General features: G+C 54.1%; 1 protein-coding gene across 2 annotated transcripts in view; it reads left to right on the forward strand.

Moving 5' to 3' along the window:
• Positions 1 to 351: 351 nt before the first annotated feature.
• The window catches only part of STK32C (serine/threonine kinase 32C), a 70,723-nt gene continuing 53,300 nt past the window's right edge, over positions 352 to 17,774 (forward strand). For both annotated transcript variants that reach the window (XM_065066690.1, XM_065066691.1), the window contains exon 1: positions 352 to 755. In XM_065066690.1, coding sequence (XP_064922762.1) covers positions 671 to 755 — 85 coding nt within the window. In that variant the 5' untranslated portion in view covers positions 352 to 670. The remainder of the gene's footprint in view (positions 756 to 17,774) is intronic.

A 17,774-nucleotide genomic window follows, 5' to 3' on the forward strand; every position in this document is an offset into this window, starting at 1 on the left:
ACCGTGCGGGATCGCTGCTGGCGGCCGAGAAGCCCCGGACGGAGCGGCGGCGGTGGGTGTCGGGGCAGCGCCGGGCCAGCCGCGGGGCACCGGGCAGCGCGGGGCTCAGCGCGGGGCTCAGCGCGGGGCTCAGCGCAGTCACAGCCCCGGTGCCTCCGCGGAGACCCGCGGCTGTGCGCGGAGCTGGGGGAGGGGGGACCGGCCCTCCCGTAGACGCTCCGCGGCCCCGGGGCGGGCTGAGGCGCAGCGGAACCCGGCGGGACCCGGCCCGGCCGCACCTGCGGGCGGCGCCGCTGCCCTCCCGCCACCGCAGGGGGCGCTGCGCAGGGGGCGGTGCTGCCCGCCCCGCCCCGTCCCGCCTTCCGCCGCTGCGGCCGCCCGGTCCCCGCGCTCCGCCGGGCTCAGCTCTCGTTCCCTCCGTTCCCGTTCCCTCGGCTCCGCTCGGCTCCGCTCGGCTCCGCTCCGCCGCGGCAGGCGCCGCGGGCAGGAGGACGGGAGGCGGCGGTGCCGGGCGCTGCCATGCGGGCGGGCGGCGCCGGGGCGCGGGGCGGGTGAGGGCGGCGGCGGGCGCTGGCGGCGACTCGCAGCGGCTCCAGCGCCTGGTCCCGCCCGCGGGAGCCGCCGGGCCGGCGGGGAGCGGCGCGCAGGGCATGCCATCCGCCTCGCCCCAATGTTTCACTGGGGCAAGTGGAAGAAGAGGATGGGAGCGAGCGCCTCCTCCTCCAAGAGACCCGTCTTCGACGAGCGGGAGGACGGTGAGTGCGGGCCGGGGTGCGCCGGGATGCCGTGCCCAGGGATGTCGTGCCCAGGGATGCTGTGCCCCGGGATGCCCAGCCCCGGAGCTGCTGAGCGCCGCTCCGCCCGGCCCGGCGGGTCCGCCCACCGGCGGGGTGCGCGGTGCGGGTCCCGAGGTAGCGGCGGGGGCTCTGCGGGCAGCGGGCGCGGGCCCCGGGTGCGCGTTTGCCGGCCGGGTGGTGCCTCCCGCGGGGCGCAGGGGCCACGGAGCCCCGACCGTGCACTGTCCGGCGGGCAGCCCCGCAGGAACGGGGCGGCTGTCGTTACCCGAACGGGTTCAGAGGCGGGCAGTGAGGGGACGGTTTAGCAGTGAAGTTGTCGATCTGTGCAAGGAAATACCTGTTTTTAACCAGTAAAGATCAAGTGCAGCTGGCCATCAAACTTCTAAAACTACTTGTCTTTGCATAAAACGCTGCCCCCCCCCCCTTTTTTTTTTTTCCGAAAATTCAAGGGTTTTTGTAGAAATACATTATGAAGTACCATAACTGTATTAGACTTCTCAGATGCAGGGTGGAATTTCAGAGGACCAGAGGAGATTTTGGTCATGGCTGGGGCAAGTCTCAGGACGGGCAGCAGACAGGCAGCCGGTGCTGGGTGGCCGGAGCTCTCCCGACACACAGACAATGCTGTGTTAGCCTTGGGACACCAGCCCAGCGCTGGCACAAATCCCCAGGTGCTCGAGGTGCTGCACTAGATAAACTGGGAGTGAAATCTATATGTGAAAATGGGAGTGAAATCTATATGTTAATGTGAGTCTTCAAGGCGTAGTGATGCTCTCGTTCACATGACACCTGGGTGAGGGTGACCCAGGCTGAGCCTCTCTGTGCTGTGCTGGCAGCTGAGGGGCGTTAGAGCAGCTGAACCTTTACTGGAGTAGCTAGCCGTATCACCAACAAGTGTTTATTAGCAATTCAGAGTATAACATTGAATCGTTAACCCTTGCGGCTCCCACTACAGCAGTGTGGAGAAAACGTGTGAGAGGGACACCTCACTGCCCAAGGGGCATCCGTGGTGGGACTGAAACACAAAACTAAATTGCTGTTGGAAAGAACTGCAAAATCCCTCCAGACCCGTGTCCCTTTGCACTGCGGGCGTGCGTGAGGTTGGGGCGGTGTGACTGCTGGGTGTTTGCAGAGCGGAAAACGCATTTCGTCTTGGATGTGGTGGGTCAGCAGGCGAGACAAGTAAAAAAGCTTAAGCTGGAAGCTTTACTACATGATTCATAACATATTCCATTCTGAACTGAGCCTATATACAGCCAGTATAGGGAAACTGAGCTTTGCAGGTGAGTGGCCATTGACTAAACCCTGATAAGATTTCATAAGGCACTTGCAAGCAGTGCTTTTGCAATAGTGGAGACTTAGGACATTACTTTCTTAATATTGCTTGCTTTTTCATCAGTGCTTGTTAGTGTGTGCTCAGAGCAATTACAGTGTTGTTCTGGTGAACTCATATTTACTGGCACAGCATGGTTGCTATGGAGATCTCTTAAGACATTCCAATAACTTCCTTACATAAAGAAGCCGGTTAATACTTTGGTTTTGTGTGTGACATAATGTGGAAGAATTACTAGTGCTGCCAGTTAAAAGGTAAATAAATTTATAAAACCAGAAAAAGATAGGTTAGCATGTGAAATTTTACCCATAGGTGGTTCCCAGTGATGGATGTACAAGAATGAGCCTGACTGTCTAAATCCAGTGGTTAAGCCCTTTTAATTGTGACAGGCGTATGTAAACAGAAGGTTAACATTTATTCAAGTAGCACAAGGCCCAGTGTTTACTCACACACAAATCGAACTCCAGATGTGTAGATCTTTGAGGTGTCTTGCTGGCTGTCCCAGGCGGGGTGTCGGGATTTGCTGGGCTGCTGCTCCAGCCCAGGCGGTGTGGCTGAGCGGAGCGTGGCGGGTCCCCGGCGGGCAGCGGCCTGTTTGCCCTGGGTGTAAATACCCGGACTTGGAGGATTATCTGCTTTTAACCTCACAGGCAGAAACTGTCCTGGCCCTCCAGTCTGCTCCTGTCCAACCTCAGCTCCTCGCTGTTGGATCTCAGCTTGATGGGCTCCTGCTCTCAGCCCTGCCTGGTGTAGCGTGGACCGGGGTCACGTCCTTGTTGGGGGACGCCTGACGCCGAGGGTACGCTTCCTATTCCTGAGTCTGCCCTCTGGATCTTCTCTCGACTCTCTGTTTCAGCGTGGTTTTTGCTAGCACTGGAAGAGGGCTGGCTGCTCCGCAGGGACGGGGCGGGTGGGTGCTGGTGCACCTGTGTGCAGCGCTGGCTCCTCGTCCATCCAGGGACAGGATGGTGTGCAGCTGTGCCACGGACACTCCTGCCCGAGGAACAGCGATCCTGTGCCCTCCTCGCTTCCTTCCTGGGTGCTGCGTTGTCCCCTGCCCCCCCATTTCCCCCCAGTTCAGGTAACTGCTCTTGGCTGGGAAACCAGTGCAAGCCAAGTGCGACTGCTCCTTCGCGTCTCACCTGCGCTGCAGGGGGCACGGTGCGTCTCTGACACCTTGGTGCTGCGCTTGGCTGCAGCGTGCGCATTCTGCTGCCTCATGTTTGCTGATACAACCTCCAAAATACTTCTGAGCATTTAGCAGTTGGGATTCAACTGATAGAAAAGCCGACTTTGGAAGGAGAGTGCCTGTGTGTTTTGTGTGTGCTTCCAGAGAGCGCCGCTGCGTGAGGGACGGGCTCCCCTCGCTTTGGGAGCTTCGGCTTCAGCTGGTTCCGCTTACACAGAAACCTTGGCGTGTTGGTAGCTGCTGCATACGCGTCACTTGGCCGACTAGAGATGCTGCCTAGTGATGCCTTTTCGACAGTTTTTGGCGAGGTACGTTGTACTCTGTTTCTGAACAGAGGAAGTTAATGGATGAGCAAGGGGATGATAAAGAAAAGTAAAGGGAACATTGAAAAGGTGGGAAGAAGAATGTAAGTCAGAAGAGAAGCAGGGCTGCAGGGCTGAGCACTCGCAGGGTTTCGGTGGCCTCGGGAAGCTGCAGGGAATCGCAGTGTGCTTGGAGATGTGTCAGTGTCACCGTGTGCTGTTTGCCATCGGGAGAAACAGGCCTTTGCTTATAAGGGCTTATTAGGGCTTCTTATTTGTACCTGTAAGAACCTTTTCAAACCTTCTCACTTGGTGGGGGTTGTTGACACCTCCTCCTTGGTTTATGTATTTTATTTATTATACCGAGTGAGGAAAACCCCTCATTGTGAAGCCAAGGGAAACATTTCAACCCAAACATTTAAAAAGTGTTCAGCGGAGTTGCCAGGACCTGGGGAGCGGGGCCGAGCAACAGGCAGTACAAGGCACTCTTGATGCCGCCAGCGGTGCCCGCGGGTGCGTCAGGTGGGACGGCGAGAAGCGCAGCGTGATGGGTCTTTGTATGGATCTTTGTACCCAAAGAGGAGTTTCAGGAGCGCGTGTTGGTTGTGTCTTCTCCTGAATCAAAGTGGCTTACTAAAAAAGTGTATGAAAATAGACATGAGAATATGTAAAGCCATCTGCTGCTTTCTGTTGAGCTATTGCTTCCTTCGCTTACGCCGAGGTGAGTGGTCTGAGGGCTTTCTGCCTCTTTCCTGACAATAAATTAGATTTTCAGCTGATTTACAAGGTTTTAATGCTACAGCCCGGTTATTTTCATTGTGATTTTGTGACAGTCACTTGTTTGCCCGTCCCTTGTTTGACTCTGTGGTAGAATGCAGATGGCTTTTGGCAAGGGGGCAAGCACAGTCTCCTGGGTTTATCCTACTTGAATCAAAATCAGCTTTTTACAATAAGTTTCCAGCCCACGGGTGCAGCTCCCCCGGTAAACCAGCCCGACTCAAAGCAGCGTGTGCTCAGGCTTTGGGCCAGGTGAAGTGACCGTGGGTGGTTTTGTGTCCCCTCTTGGGGAACAGCCTGAGTTTGAGACCCTTTGGCTCAGGTGGTAGCGCGAGGAGGCACCGGGCTGGGCTCTGGGGAGCGAAGCCCCAGTGCAAGGGCAGGGGCAGCGCTGGGGGGCCGTGCAGGAGGAGGGGAGCCCCGTGTGGGGTTTGGGGGCCATGGGGTAGGTGTGTGCTGCTCAGTACCTCCTGTTGGCGTGGGCACGTCCTGAGCCCAGCCCGCGATGCCCGTGTCTGCGGGGCTGGTCTCTCCTGTGACCTGCACACATCGGTGTACGTGGGTCCAGAGCTCCCAAAAGAGCTGCTCTGCGAATGCCCGCGGCGAGTTTCCGAGCTGAGAATCGCTACTTTGTAAAAACGCCTTTCCGTGGTGAAACAGGAAAGCTGTTACACCTCTTGAGGCTGTTTGGCAGCCGCTGGGTTTGCTGGAGTGCTGCAGCCTCGGGGTGTGTTGGGCCGGGGGTCTCGGCGCCCGCGCGGTGCTGGGGGACGGTCCCCGCTCTGCATCCCCACCGGCCTCATCCAGGCTGGAGAGCCTGGCAGCTGCTCGGCACAGCGCCCGTCCCCATGGCAACGGGCGAGAAGCTGCAAAACCTGGGGGAGCGTGCTGAAAATAATCCCCATTTTAATTTCAAAGCCGGGGTTGGCAGGCTGCGGGGTTACACACGCAGCAGAGTACGCGTCCCTCTGCCTCACCCCGCTCATCTGGTGAGCTAGACCCGAGCTCTTCATCCGTGGGGCTGTTGGTACAGGGAGCAAACCCAGAGTGCTGTGCTGAGCCTGTCCCCACACCGACCTGTCACCTGCAGCACCTTCTGCTGGGGCTGGGGGACCGTGGGGCTGCGGGGCCTGGTGGGGCTGGCTGCCTCCACAGCAGCTTTGGGGAGCACTCCCAGACCCACGTGTCATAGAATCGTAGAGTCATTTTGGTTGAAGTCATGGAGTCCACCCATAACCCACCCTGTCCCTGCCCCCTGTCCTGAGAACCTCATGTCCGTCTGTCCAGCCCTCCAGGGCTGGTGACTCCAGCACTGCCCTGGGCAGCCTGTTCCAATGCCCCACAGCCCTTTGGGGAAGAAATTGTTCCCACATCCAACCTCAACCTCCCCTGGCGCAACTTGAGGCCGTTTCCTCTGCTCCTGGCGCTTGTTCCTGGGGAGCAGAGCCCGACCCCCCTGGCTCCAAGCTCCTTTCAGGCAGTTCAGAGATCAGAAGGTCTCCCCTCAGCTCCTGTTCTCCAGCTGAACCCCCAGGTCCCTCAGCCGCTCCGTCACACTTGTGCTCCAGCCCCTCACCAGCTCCGTTCCCTTCTCTCCACTTGCTCCAGCACCCCAAGATCTTGTCAGCTGACATCACTTGGAAGCCAAGCGTCCAGCCATTCTCATTCCTCCTTTCCCTTCCATGTCCCGCTCAGCGCTGTTCCCTCTCTGGCTGTTGCTCCTGCGGCCGCGGCACCGAGTCCCCCTGGCTCCATGAGCTGGGCTGGGCAGTGGTGTCGAGCCCTGGGGAGGAAACGTTGCCCTTTTGGTTGGAAAACTATGGACTAATGCCCAGTAAGGTGGTTATAAAATGCCAAATCCTATTTATTTAGGGTCAGATGCAGATGTGTTAAGCTTCCAGGCTCTGCAAATTACTTATTAGAGTAATTTGGCCAGATTGTGAGGCAAAGTTTTTTCATCGCCTGACTCTTATGTGACTGTGGGTTGAGAGCACAGATGTCTTTCCCTGTTATTTAAAAACAAGAGAAAAAAGCCTTTATGTACTACCAAAGTGGTAGCTAAGTAAGCGAGCGGAGAAGGGAGTGGGAATAAAAGGAGGTGTCAGAAAAGCTGTGTTTAGTGTTGTCAGCAGCGCTTTGTTTTCGCCCGGACCCGCGGTTGTCGTGTGTGCTCTGCCCACACTCCTGCCCCAGCCCGGCCGCCCAGAGCTCCACGTGCCAGGCTGTCCCGTGTGCCCCCCAACGCAGAAAAGGTGACAGCCAGAGAACCCGGCAACGGCAAGTCGTGACAGTGTGTGGTGATAAGTGCGACGTTTGGGTTACCAGCTCTTTTTCTCCTTTAGAAATAATTAATAGCATTGCTGTCACTCTCCAGGCTGAAGTCCGTGGTTTGTTCTCAATGGCACTGGGAGAAATCCGAAGAAAACCCATTTGGGATTGTGCTGGTGAAGGGACAAAATGCCTCCTTTGAACAGGGAAAATTGCAGCTATGGAAAACCGTTGCTATTGCTCACCTAAAAGCATGCTGTACCTTTCACTTGTGTTGGCTTAAGAACATACATTTGTGTTTAAATATTCTCATTTACAACTATTTGCAAAACTAAACTGCCTCTCATAGGGAGAATGCAGCGAGACTGGAAATGTTATGTTTCCAGCATTTCATTGTGGGTCTTGCTCTTTCAAGTTTTTGCAGCGTTCTCACGTTGCCATTTCCAGTGGTGAGGATGGTGATGCTCTCGTTGGGGGCTCCCTGGGGTGGGTGTTTGAGCACCACTGGATGGGGATTCACGTCCTTCCTCCTGTGGCATCACCCCGATGTCTTCTGGAGGTGGGAGGAGAGGTCCTGCAAGGCCTCCAGGGGTCATGTCTCTGTGGGGGGGTCTATGGAGAGGAGATTGGGGTAGAATAAACCCCGAGGGCAGCTGAGGATGTTTGCATGAAGCTAAGTAAGAAACAATGAACAGACCGACCAGCAATTCATAGGATGCTTGGCTGATAGGGAGGGAAAGACGCAATCAAGAAGAAGTGATTGGGAATACAGTTCAATGAAATGTGAGACTAGATTAATACTTGGTCTGTCTGTAAAGGCCATGGTCTTCATAACTGAATTGAAACAGGCTTTCCGTGAGTTCTGAATAATGTGTGAGAGCACAGGGATCTGAACAGATGAGCGACCATCCCCGCGCTGCTGGTGTGACCGCGTCCCCGCGCTGCTGGTGTGCCGCGTCCCCGCGCTGCTGGTGTGGCCACGTCCCTGCTCTGCTGGTGTGACTGTCCCTGGTGCTGATGTGACCGTCCCCGCTCTGCTGGTGTTCCCATGCATGGGACACACGTGTGTGTGCCGGGGAAGGTGGTGGAGCAGATCCTCCCTGCCCAGGGTCCGCACATGGGCTTTCTGCTCACTGTGGTCTCGACCGAGTCCCTGTCAGGGTGTCCTGTCTGGAGGTACCCGGGCAGGGGACAGTGCTGAGCCCGTCGTTCCCGGTCAGCCCAGGGATGTACAAGCAGGTACGACTTTTCCCATTGCTTTCCCAGGGACCTGCTCCCCAGCCGCGGTTTCAAACATTTCGTCATTCACCAGAGTCTATGAAACACCTTAAAGCCGTGTGTTTTGTTAACGTGTGCTACCACCTCATCCCAGGATCCCGTATTGAGGCACCTACATGAATGATGAATAATCGCTCGTGTGCATGACAGGCTCCAAGTTGTAGGGTCGTAACACGGGGCGCGGTGTGTAAATCCATGTGCAAGAGCTGGAGCACAGGTCCGTGTGCGGGAGGGCGAGCGGCGGTGGCTCAGCTCCGCTCTGGCATTTATCTCCCCGAGCACGGAGAGGCGGGATAGCTCGCGAGCGGCTTAGCTGCTCCTAACAAGCAGATAAATGTCAGTGTCCTCTTTCCCTCTCCCACTGTTCCTTGGGAACTAAATTGCTTTAGGTGACAGTTATGGAAAATTAAAAGTGCTTAGGATGTGTGGGAATAGACGGCTCTGAATACAGCTAAGCAATGAGATATGACAGTGTGTGAATGTTGATGTGCTCATTTACATCCAGGCTGTTGTTCGGGGTCTTTTCCAATACTCGGGGCTAATGAAGAGATGCAGGCACTGAACAATGTTCTGAATTCAATGGCTCGCGGATTTGACACTGTGCGCTCCGTCCTTGCAGGCTGATGGTTAGCTGTGCAGTGTAATTAAATCAAACGTCGACGTAACGTATTTACAGCTCAGCTGACAGTTCTGGAAGCTGATCATTTCCATTTCTTGTTTCAAAACCGACACTATTTGGTTCTAGCGGTACCAGCAGAGAGCTGGTGGGCTCGTGAGGCTGGTGATGCTCCGAGCAGCTTTCGGGTTAACCTGCACAGGCTGTTCCACCATAGAAAGTTACCTCATTGGCCAAGGTTTTAGTTTTGTTACAGCCTGGCTGTCCAAAGATTTCAGTGATCTTTTATACTGATGTGAGCAATATGCTGGTTACAGCGGATTGGAGCACTGGGGGAGGTGCAGCGAGCAGCTCTGACCAGGGGCTGAGGATGAGGGTGAGGAGGGGACAGCAGGACCCATAGCTGCTGCTGCATTGCGCTGGGTCTCCCGTTTCTGCACGGTCTGTATGGGGGAAAATACCGCTGCTTTTGCTCAGAAAACATACTGATTTCTGCCTTTCATCATTTCAGGTTAAATCCTGATCAAAAAAAACAGACAAAAACCGCCTAACAACAACCAACCAACCCCAGACAAAACCCCCAGCTAAACAAAAGCTGGCATCACTCCTGAAAATACCGGCTGATAATTCATGTCCTGTGAATTCAGAGGGACTACCTGGTGCCTACACAAGGCCATCGTATGTGTATTTCAGATATGTGGAGGGGGAAAAAGAGGAAGGGAGCAAGGAAACTCAGTACTAAATGGGAAGAAACTTGGATTGAAGAAAACCCATCACTGTATGTGGGATGTGATCAGCCACCACACCTGTAGCATCACCATTTCATGGTATTGGTGTGCAGGCAGGATGCTCAGTGTAAGAGCATGTGGAAAGTACTGACACAGATCCGCTTTGTGGTAGTTTGAAGAATTACCGGTGTGTTTTTAGTCCTAGTGTCTGAGTGTACTGTCAGGAGGAAGGGGCTTGGAAGGGCTTGTGCCGCGGCTCAGGTTCCTCCTCAGGCGGCAGCTCTGCGAGGATGAGGTGCAGGCTGCAACCGCGGTTACCAAACCGTGCAGTAAATGGTGCAGTTGGGAAGTCTCCTTCATTAGGTGCCAGGTGATTGTCCAGGAGACCATCACGGTCAGTCACGGTCATTCCTAATCTGTTTTCCATGGGCTGCAGGAGTGGCACGGTAGGTGTGCGCAGCTCAGGGGACTCCGGGTACAGCCGGGCTGCGCGTCCCCGGCCGTGCCGGTGCCACGGTGCAGGATATTGCATCTCTTCTGAAAGATGTTTTTTAAAACTGGTGTGTAGCGTGCTAAATGACCTTGTAAAACAAATGTCATGTAATCTACTGGAAAGCTATGTACTGCACTCTGGCTTTGTATTGTACTGGTTCCCCAGCCTTCATGGAAACTAGCAGGCAAGACCAGAAAGTAGGAAACACAGAAAATTATATATATTAGACTTGGATTGTTTGCACTGTAGGAAAAGGTGCTTTATGCTTTGCAGAAAATAAGGTCCCCAAAAAATTTGCACTTTAAAGGCTCAATGCCGCACATTGTAATCACATGAATAATTCATACACATTCAAGCAGTCCCCATAACTTCATATTTAAGCCTGATTCTAGGTTTGCTCTGAACTGCCGTCGGTGAGGGGCTCCTCCAGCACAGCAGCTCGGCAGGACCGTCAGCGGGGGTGTGACAGTGACAATGACAATGTGATGAGCTCGTGTGTCTCAGTATGGGCTGGGAGTGTCCCCGTCCTTCCCGCTCGGGCACCCCCTGGGTCTGACCTCGACTCAGTGTTGGTTGTTTGTTTATTTTGCTGTCCCCGTACAGCACATGGTGCCGGTGCCAGAAGCGGTGTGGTGGGGAGCGGTGCGGGCAGCGCGCGGGGGACTCACGGCTGTCCCGTCCAACACCAGTGTGCCGCTGGGGTTCTGGGCTGACTCCGAGCCCTGGGGTTTCAGCACAGCTGTGCAGACGATGCGGGCCGGCGGCCGGGTAGAGCTGATGGGCCAGGAAATGCTCCCGTGGGGCTGCTGGCGGTACCACACGGCCCTGCTCGTGCATCCAGCCAGCCACGGCTCTGCCTTGGGCTCATTCACGACTTAGATCCACCAGCGACCTGGGAGCTGCCCCAGGTTGGTGGGACACAGACGTGCTGGGGATCTGTGAGAGTCTCTTGTAGCTCCATAAACCCCACGGCAGCTCTGCTGTGACCCTGGACGGCGTGTGCGGCGCGGGGCGAGCGCCGGGGCACTCGCAATCACTGCTCCTTTTGTTCAGTTGGGTTCTATTGCACGTTGAACGCCACAGCAGGGAAATTGCAAGCAGGTGTCAAAACAAGCACAGTTGTGACGAGGAGAACTTAGGGACTGATTAATGAATGTTTTCAGTGTGTTGTATATTTTTCTACATGGCTTTCTGATGTAAAGATCAATGTGTGAAATTATTAAAAAAAATAACAGGTTTCTTTTAACTAGAACAAATTGCTTCTGTTTAACAAAATGTTGAGTAACATCAACAAACAATTAAATCACTGATTGCCCCTCAGTAATGCTTCAGAAATACTTTCAGTTAGCGTCTCTTCTGGCCTTGGTTTGGAGGTTTCTGTGCACGTAGTTTGGCATCTCCAAAGGTCCCCCCGGGAAGCCTCTGTCCTGCTCTCCTCCCTGCTCTGCAGTTCTCCATTGCGGGCTCTGCCCGGGGTTCGTTCCCGGGGGCGCGGGGTTCCTCCTGCCCCGTGTGCCACTGCCGCAGAGGCGAGGTTTCCCTCTTCCTTGTGTTTTCAGTCTTTGTCAGGAGATGTTGTCTTTCCAGAGAGTTGGTACGTAACCATGTTCATGAGAGTTTCTTGTCACAGAACTAGGACGTCTGCTTACCCCGGAGAAGTTAAACTTGGTGAATAACTCTGTTTGACATCCCCACAGTCTATGAATTTGGGTTTGCTCTCTTGTTGTTGTGTTGAGATGAATCCTGAGCAGTTGTGGCCATCGCGGGCAGGCAGGGTCCCCGCCATGCTGGGCTCGCTTGGGTGTGTCGGTGTAGCCTGTCCGCTCAGCGAGTCTGTTCTGACACCTCCAAAACACAGAACAGGTTTGTTGTTGGCTTCAGGGAGAACCGATGGGGATCACTGCTCCTACCTCGTGTCAAGTCTACCCCGGCAAAAATATCTTCAATATTCATTAATCCTCTTGTGTCTCTTTTTTCCTTTTCCAGATTTATCTGTCTCCCAAGCCTGTGTGACTAACAGCCGCTCATTTACACCATCTCGGTCCTCATTTTTCTTCCTTTGCAAAAAAGAGCCCTTTCCATAACCAGAGCTTGCGGAACACCTTGTTTCCCGTGGGCGTCGCGAGTGCTGCTCCTGAGCCTCGGGACAGAGACGGGGCCCTGAAATAGTGCCCTGGAGCCACGTGCACTGTGCAAACCCACCAGCAACTGCTCTTGGGAAGGAAATCCAGAGTTTGTTGTCACGTCGTCATTGCTGTGTTGACAGGGCTGTCGCAGGGAAAGCGATCTCCCTGGGAATGTGCACATTAACTCCAAGCATGAGGTACACACATGCGGGTACTGCACGCTGCTCACAGAGCAATGTAAGTAAATAAGGGACTCGTTAGCTTTTAAATCTCTAGATAGCGTCCTGCCTGCTGAAGAGAGAGGCCTCGCTGTGGTGTCGCTCGGGCCATGCTCCCGTGCGAGCCCTTGGCCCCGAGGCACCAGGTGGCAGTTCCGAACCGCCCGCCTGCCCCAGCCTAAAAAGCCAAGCCCAAACCACACATCGACCGCGTTCCTATGATGCTGATCCAGCCAGTTGCCAAGAAATGAATGTAGCTGACATCTCCAGCCCTTTGTTGTAAGGGTTTGTTTGTTTATTTCCTTTCAATTTCCTTTATGGTACTCAAGTGAAAGGAAATGCCATAGCAGAGACTGCCCTTAGATGCTGTAACTGTGATGTAAGCAGCAGCACCAGGCTTACAGTATATCTATGCTAAAAAGCAAGAAAACTGCATTTTGTTTTGAAGCGTATCCTCCACTGCAGCTCCTGCAGATGAAATGTTTCTTACACCCACAGATGATAAGCAGCGATAGAGCGTATCTGTTAATGGAGCTGCTGCTGGGTTACGGGCTGCTCACCTTCCTGCAACAGCCGGAGGATTTGTGCTGTGACCCGACAGGTTCACTGCTGAGCTAGAAAAGTAGACAGACCCATCTAGCCGGTGCATAGACACCTTTCCTTGGTTTATTTTCCCAGTGTTCCGATAGTCGCTACCAGCCGCAGTGGGATAGCGAGAGGAACAAGACCGTCTTTCATGGCCCACAGTGAATTTGCTGGTGTGGCAGGCAGTGAGAGCCTCTTTTGATAGAAACCAGAAGCAGCTGATCGTAGGAAATATTCTTGGAGACTTGTTACAAAGAGTTCTTGTCTTGGGCTGTGGCGCAGAGTCCACAGGAAACTAACGTTTCTGGATTTATTTGGAAAAAGCAATGATAATCAGGAAACAAAAATAACAGAATGTGTGATATTCAACAGAATAATGAAGGTTGTTCTGCAAAAGACCCTTTTTTCAGTCTCAGACCTCTTAAAGGCTTTCTTGTAATTCAAAAACCTAATGGTAATGCTGAATTTGGTCTTGTTCTCAGCTGCTTTTAAGTTCTTGCTTGAAACCCGAATGCTCCCCGTGCTCATCGGGGGTGTAATAACGGGTGGGAAAGGAGGGAGTGTTGTATGAAGGACACGAAGGGTGACTGAAGAGCCACCAACACAACTCGAGTGGTGTGGTTGTGTTATGGCAAGGCCAGGGAAGCCTGGCTGCAATGGGAGAGAATTGTGCAAAGAGAGACGATTGCAGTTCAATAGACACGAGGGAGCAGAGGAAACAGATGCTGTTCTTTTGAAACGGGTGGAAAGCGAGCAGATCACCAGGGGACCGGAGAGAACATCGCTGGGGCACGGGGCCGCAGCGCTGCGGGAGGCTGCACTGGCGCGCTGCGACCTGCGGCCCCGGGACGGGGATTGCAGCCCTGGGATGCCATGCGGGCTCCGGGGCTGGTTCTGCTCTCGCCGGCCTCGTGTGCGTGGAGCGCAGGGCTGGCAGGGAGCAGCAACTCCCACAGCACTAACCGCCGCAGGGCTATTTGTCCTTAAATACAGCGGACTTGTCCTGCTCGCCTGTGATCAGTCACACACCAGTTGCTGCTGTGAGCCCGATAATTTCTTCACAATGCCTCAGCATTTGTTTCTCTATAAAACATGAGGTTAAACAAGAAGTAGGTAGCTGCTTTTCTGTTCTGCTTGGAGCAGCCTTTGTTGCTCTCTTTAGGTACACAGGAAAAATATGCCAAAAGTCTGAGGACTTCAATTACCTACAGTTACTGGAGTTAAAGTGGCTCGCTCTTTCTTGGAAAAGCATTGTTAATTATTAATATTGCTAATTTTCCTTTTAATTAATGTTTAAAATCTTCCAAATATGGTGCCTTTCCAAGCGACATGGTACTAAGATTAGCGATGGTCTGCCTACTTTGAATATTTTTGTAAGCCTTTTTCCCTCATCTTTTAGTACAAAGCATCGAGGTTTTTCGTGTTGGTGGTTTTGGTTTTGTTTTCCGTTTCCAAGATGGCTTCACCTCTCCCAGATGAGTGTGTGTGGTTGCGTGTCAGGAGCTGGGATCTTGTTACAGCCTGGTGGAGTGCGTTGGGTTTCACGTTAGCAGCTGGTGCATCTCTGCGCTGACTCTTGTGCTCACCGTGACCAGTGTCTGCACAGCAGGGGCGGCCGTGGCGGCGGCGCCGTGCGGGCCAGCCCGCTCCTCGGGCATGGGGCTGTCAGCACCACCTGCTCTCTGCATCCAGCAAAGCTCCATCAGAACTCTTCCCATCTTCTAAAAAGCTACTGAAACTTTTATTTTTCCTCATTTTTTTTAGCCAGGTAGCAGCACTGCTTAACTTTCCGTGTGATTGCTACTCCAAATCGCAGCTCTGAGCCACCCGAATGACCCGTCTCTACGTGTGGCCGCAACAGCCACGGGAGCCCGGAACTGCTCCTGCCCTTCCCCGTACGCCGTGACAGGGACGTGCGAGCGTCCCTGTCGCTCTCAGCCTGTCAGCCTGGTGGCGGTAACACGACCTGACAGCCCTTAACAAAAATCCGACCAGAGAATCTGTTGTGCTGCAGTCTCGAGGCGCTGCTTTCCACAGGTTGGCTGTTGCTATATAAAGAAACAGTCTGTTGTTTCTAAATTTACTCTGTTAATGTCACAGAGCATAAAGAAAAATATCAAGAATAAATTGACATTTACGGCGGGGAGCGATCCAGGAGCAGGCCGGTTGCGGCCGTGCCCGTCTGGCTGGGCACTGTCCCTTTCTCTGTTCGGTGGCTCAGGTCCGTGCCTCAGCCGGCGCTCGCCGGCACCGGGAGCACAGCGGCATCGCCCTGGGTGCGCCGGGCTGTGCGACCCCTGCATGGGAAATAAACGGGGAAGGAATAGCCAGAACGGGGAATGATACCTGATTCTTCTGCTGTCTGGAGCTTCTGAGTCTTGTGGATCTATCGGTGGTTATCATTGTGAACTCATCCCTCTTGGTTTGGCTCTTTCCCCGGCGCAGTGCCTGTCACCAGCCCTTGTGGTTTCACTTGTGTTTTGGGGACCAGGGTGCCCTGAGTGAGGCAACACACAAATCCTCCTTTTATTTTCTGTGCTTCCTGGCTGTGCCCGGCAGCTGTGCCGGCGCCATGGGTGCCACGTCTTGCCCGGCCGAGATCAGCGGTGATTAAAACGCCTGGTGTCTGGGGGGGAGCAAGGAGCCGTTGGGAGGCACTCTGCTTGGGCGGTGCTGATCGCTGGCGCTTGGTTACAATGCAGGTCAGAGGAAGGCTCTGTCGGGGCCTGGGGCGCGGGGTGACGTGCTCCTTCACTGTCCCATGGTTCTGGTGTCACCGTGCTGGGACTCGTCCATCTCAGATCATCGCCCACCCTCCCGCCTCTCCTCCCGTCCACCTCCATCTGACACCTTCATTCCTCTGTTTCTGCTGTGAATCTATATCAGCAAATGAGCAAAATAAATGTTGCTTGTTTGTTTTGACAATTACAGTACAGATTTAATTACGATCCTTCTTCCGTGTATACTGCTGAATGTTATGTGGTATGTTTGGCGTAAACAAAGATGTTCTGCTAATGTGAGATACGGTTATTAAAGACACGCTGTTGCTCTGAAGCCGAGTTGCTGAAACCCGAGTGATCCGGAGCGGAACCAGAGCGTGTGCGTGTTCGTTTCTGCAGCCGGGGTGCCGCGTGCCGGGTGTGCGGGTGCCGGGTGTGCAGGTGTCGCGGGTGCCGCATGCCGGGTGTGCGGGTGCCGCGTGCCGGGTGTGCGGGTGCCAGGTGTGCGGGTGCCGGGTGTGTGGGTGCCGTGTGCCATGCAGACACCGCCAAGCGTGGCCACGGGCCTTTGGGGAGCCGGCAACGGAAACCGGGAGATAAGACAAGGGAGAGTAAACCACTTCTGTGTCTTCATTTATTTTGAGCTTGCAGCTTCAGATATTACAGCAGAAATACAATATTGAAGTCTTGGAGTGAGTTCTCTGCTCAAAACAGAGGGTATCTTCAATTGTCACTTACCATGAAAAGGGCCTGATTTTCCTGCTAATCACTTACCGCCTTTGAAGGATCTTTTTTAAAGCCTGAGCCTATTGTGTCGATATGAAAGCAGCTGTAACATTGTCTTGTGATGGTAAATTGGCAAGGACTTTGCACTTCGTAATTAGTTAACAAGGCATGGCTTAGGATGTACGTGTCTTTCAAAATACCATTGAAATATGCAGCACACATTTGACACGCTATTAATTAAGAAAAGGCTTTTCAAAAGCCCTCGGGCGACAGTTTCCCGTTCCCTCCACAGCTGGTCCGTGCACAGAGGTGGGGATGGATTGAGCCAGGGGCTTGAATTTCCTTCTGAAAACCACTTCGGGACTCAGGGTGATTAAGGGGGGTTTAATATCCCCCTGACCACATCTCGGGTACCCTGGGTGACACCCCGGGGGCGTGTGATCGCCAGGGCTCTGTGGACTCCTCCATTAGCCGTGAAGGTCGTTCTCTCCATTACATTGTGTCAGAAAACCTCTCAAGGAGGTGATTCGAGGGGGAAATTATTTCTAGAGATTCCTGTCAAATTATAGAGTCTTTAATTAAATGAGTGTCCATTACTTAATGGCAATTATGGAGAGAAAATCCTTCCTTCTCAAAGAGGCAAATCTCCACTTTCCTAACAAATACTCACTTTTAAGAATAATAAGATAGAAGTAGCTTATCCTGCTCCAGAGCGGAAGCCATAGAGAAATTAACGTCTATCCTTGGAGGGATTTAATTTGGAAAGCGAAAAGCACTTGTGTTTGCGTTCTGCACACGCGTGCTGTGGAAGACGTGGCAGCTGCGGGGCGAGTCTGTGCCCCGCTTGCTTGGAGGCTGCTTCATCAGACTCTGTGTTCTGGGGGTGCCCGCCTGTTCTGGGGGTTCCTCTTCTTCCCCCGCCCCACAAATTCCCCGGTGTTCTCCTGCTGGCCTTGAGACCAGCGATGTCACCGAGGGTGGGATGCAGAGCGGGGGACACAGCGCTGTCCCTGTCCCCGTGTGGGCTCGGGGGCCGTGTCCCTGCGGGCTGCCCCCACCTCATGTCCCATCGCGGGCTTCGGGTGGGCCCGGGCGGGAGGACACGGCGCAACCCCCCTGATTCAGGACCAAACGAGTGTTTTTGAAACCTGCCTTACGTCTTTCGGGTATTTTTATCTTCTGCCTCATTCTCCCGGTCTCGTCTGAGTCATCTCGTCGCTGGTTTAGATGTATGTTCCTTGCTGCGCCTCCTCGCCGTGGGGCCGGGCCGATGGAGTCGTGTGGCGCTGGATTGGGGAGTTAGGAATATTGGTATATTTTATTTAGCAGCCTTCTGAATGGAATGAGTGTCCGTAATACAGTAATTCATAATTTATCATAAATAAAGACAACAAATTAGGTTGCAATTTAATTATTGCCTATTTCTGTAGCTGTTGTGGGTTTCGCCTGTCAAAACACGTACAGGAGAAGCAGCCCTTCCAAAAGCACAGCCCTTCCTTGGAGCAGTGCCCTGGTGAGCAGCCTTGCTCCCGCGCGGCGCTGCCCGCGGCAGGAATGGCTTTGCTCCGGGGGGGTTGCGGGGTGTCTGGACTCCCGTGTGTGAGGGCAGAGGCCCCGG

The sequence above is a fragment of the Columba livia genome, chromosome 6 (assembly GCF_036013475.1).
Source record: "Columba livia isolate bColLiv1 breed racing homer chromosome 6, bColLiv1.pat.W.v2, whole genome shotgun sequence".
NCBI classification, from domain to species: domain Eukaryota; kingdom Metazoa; phylum Chordata; class Aves; order Columbiformes; family Columbidae; genus Columba; species Columba livia.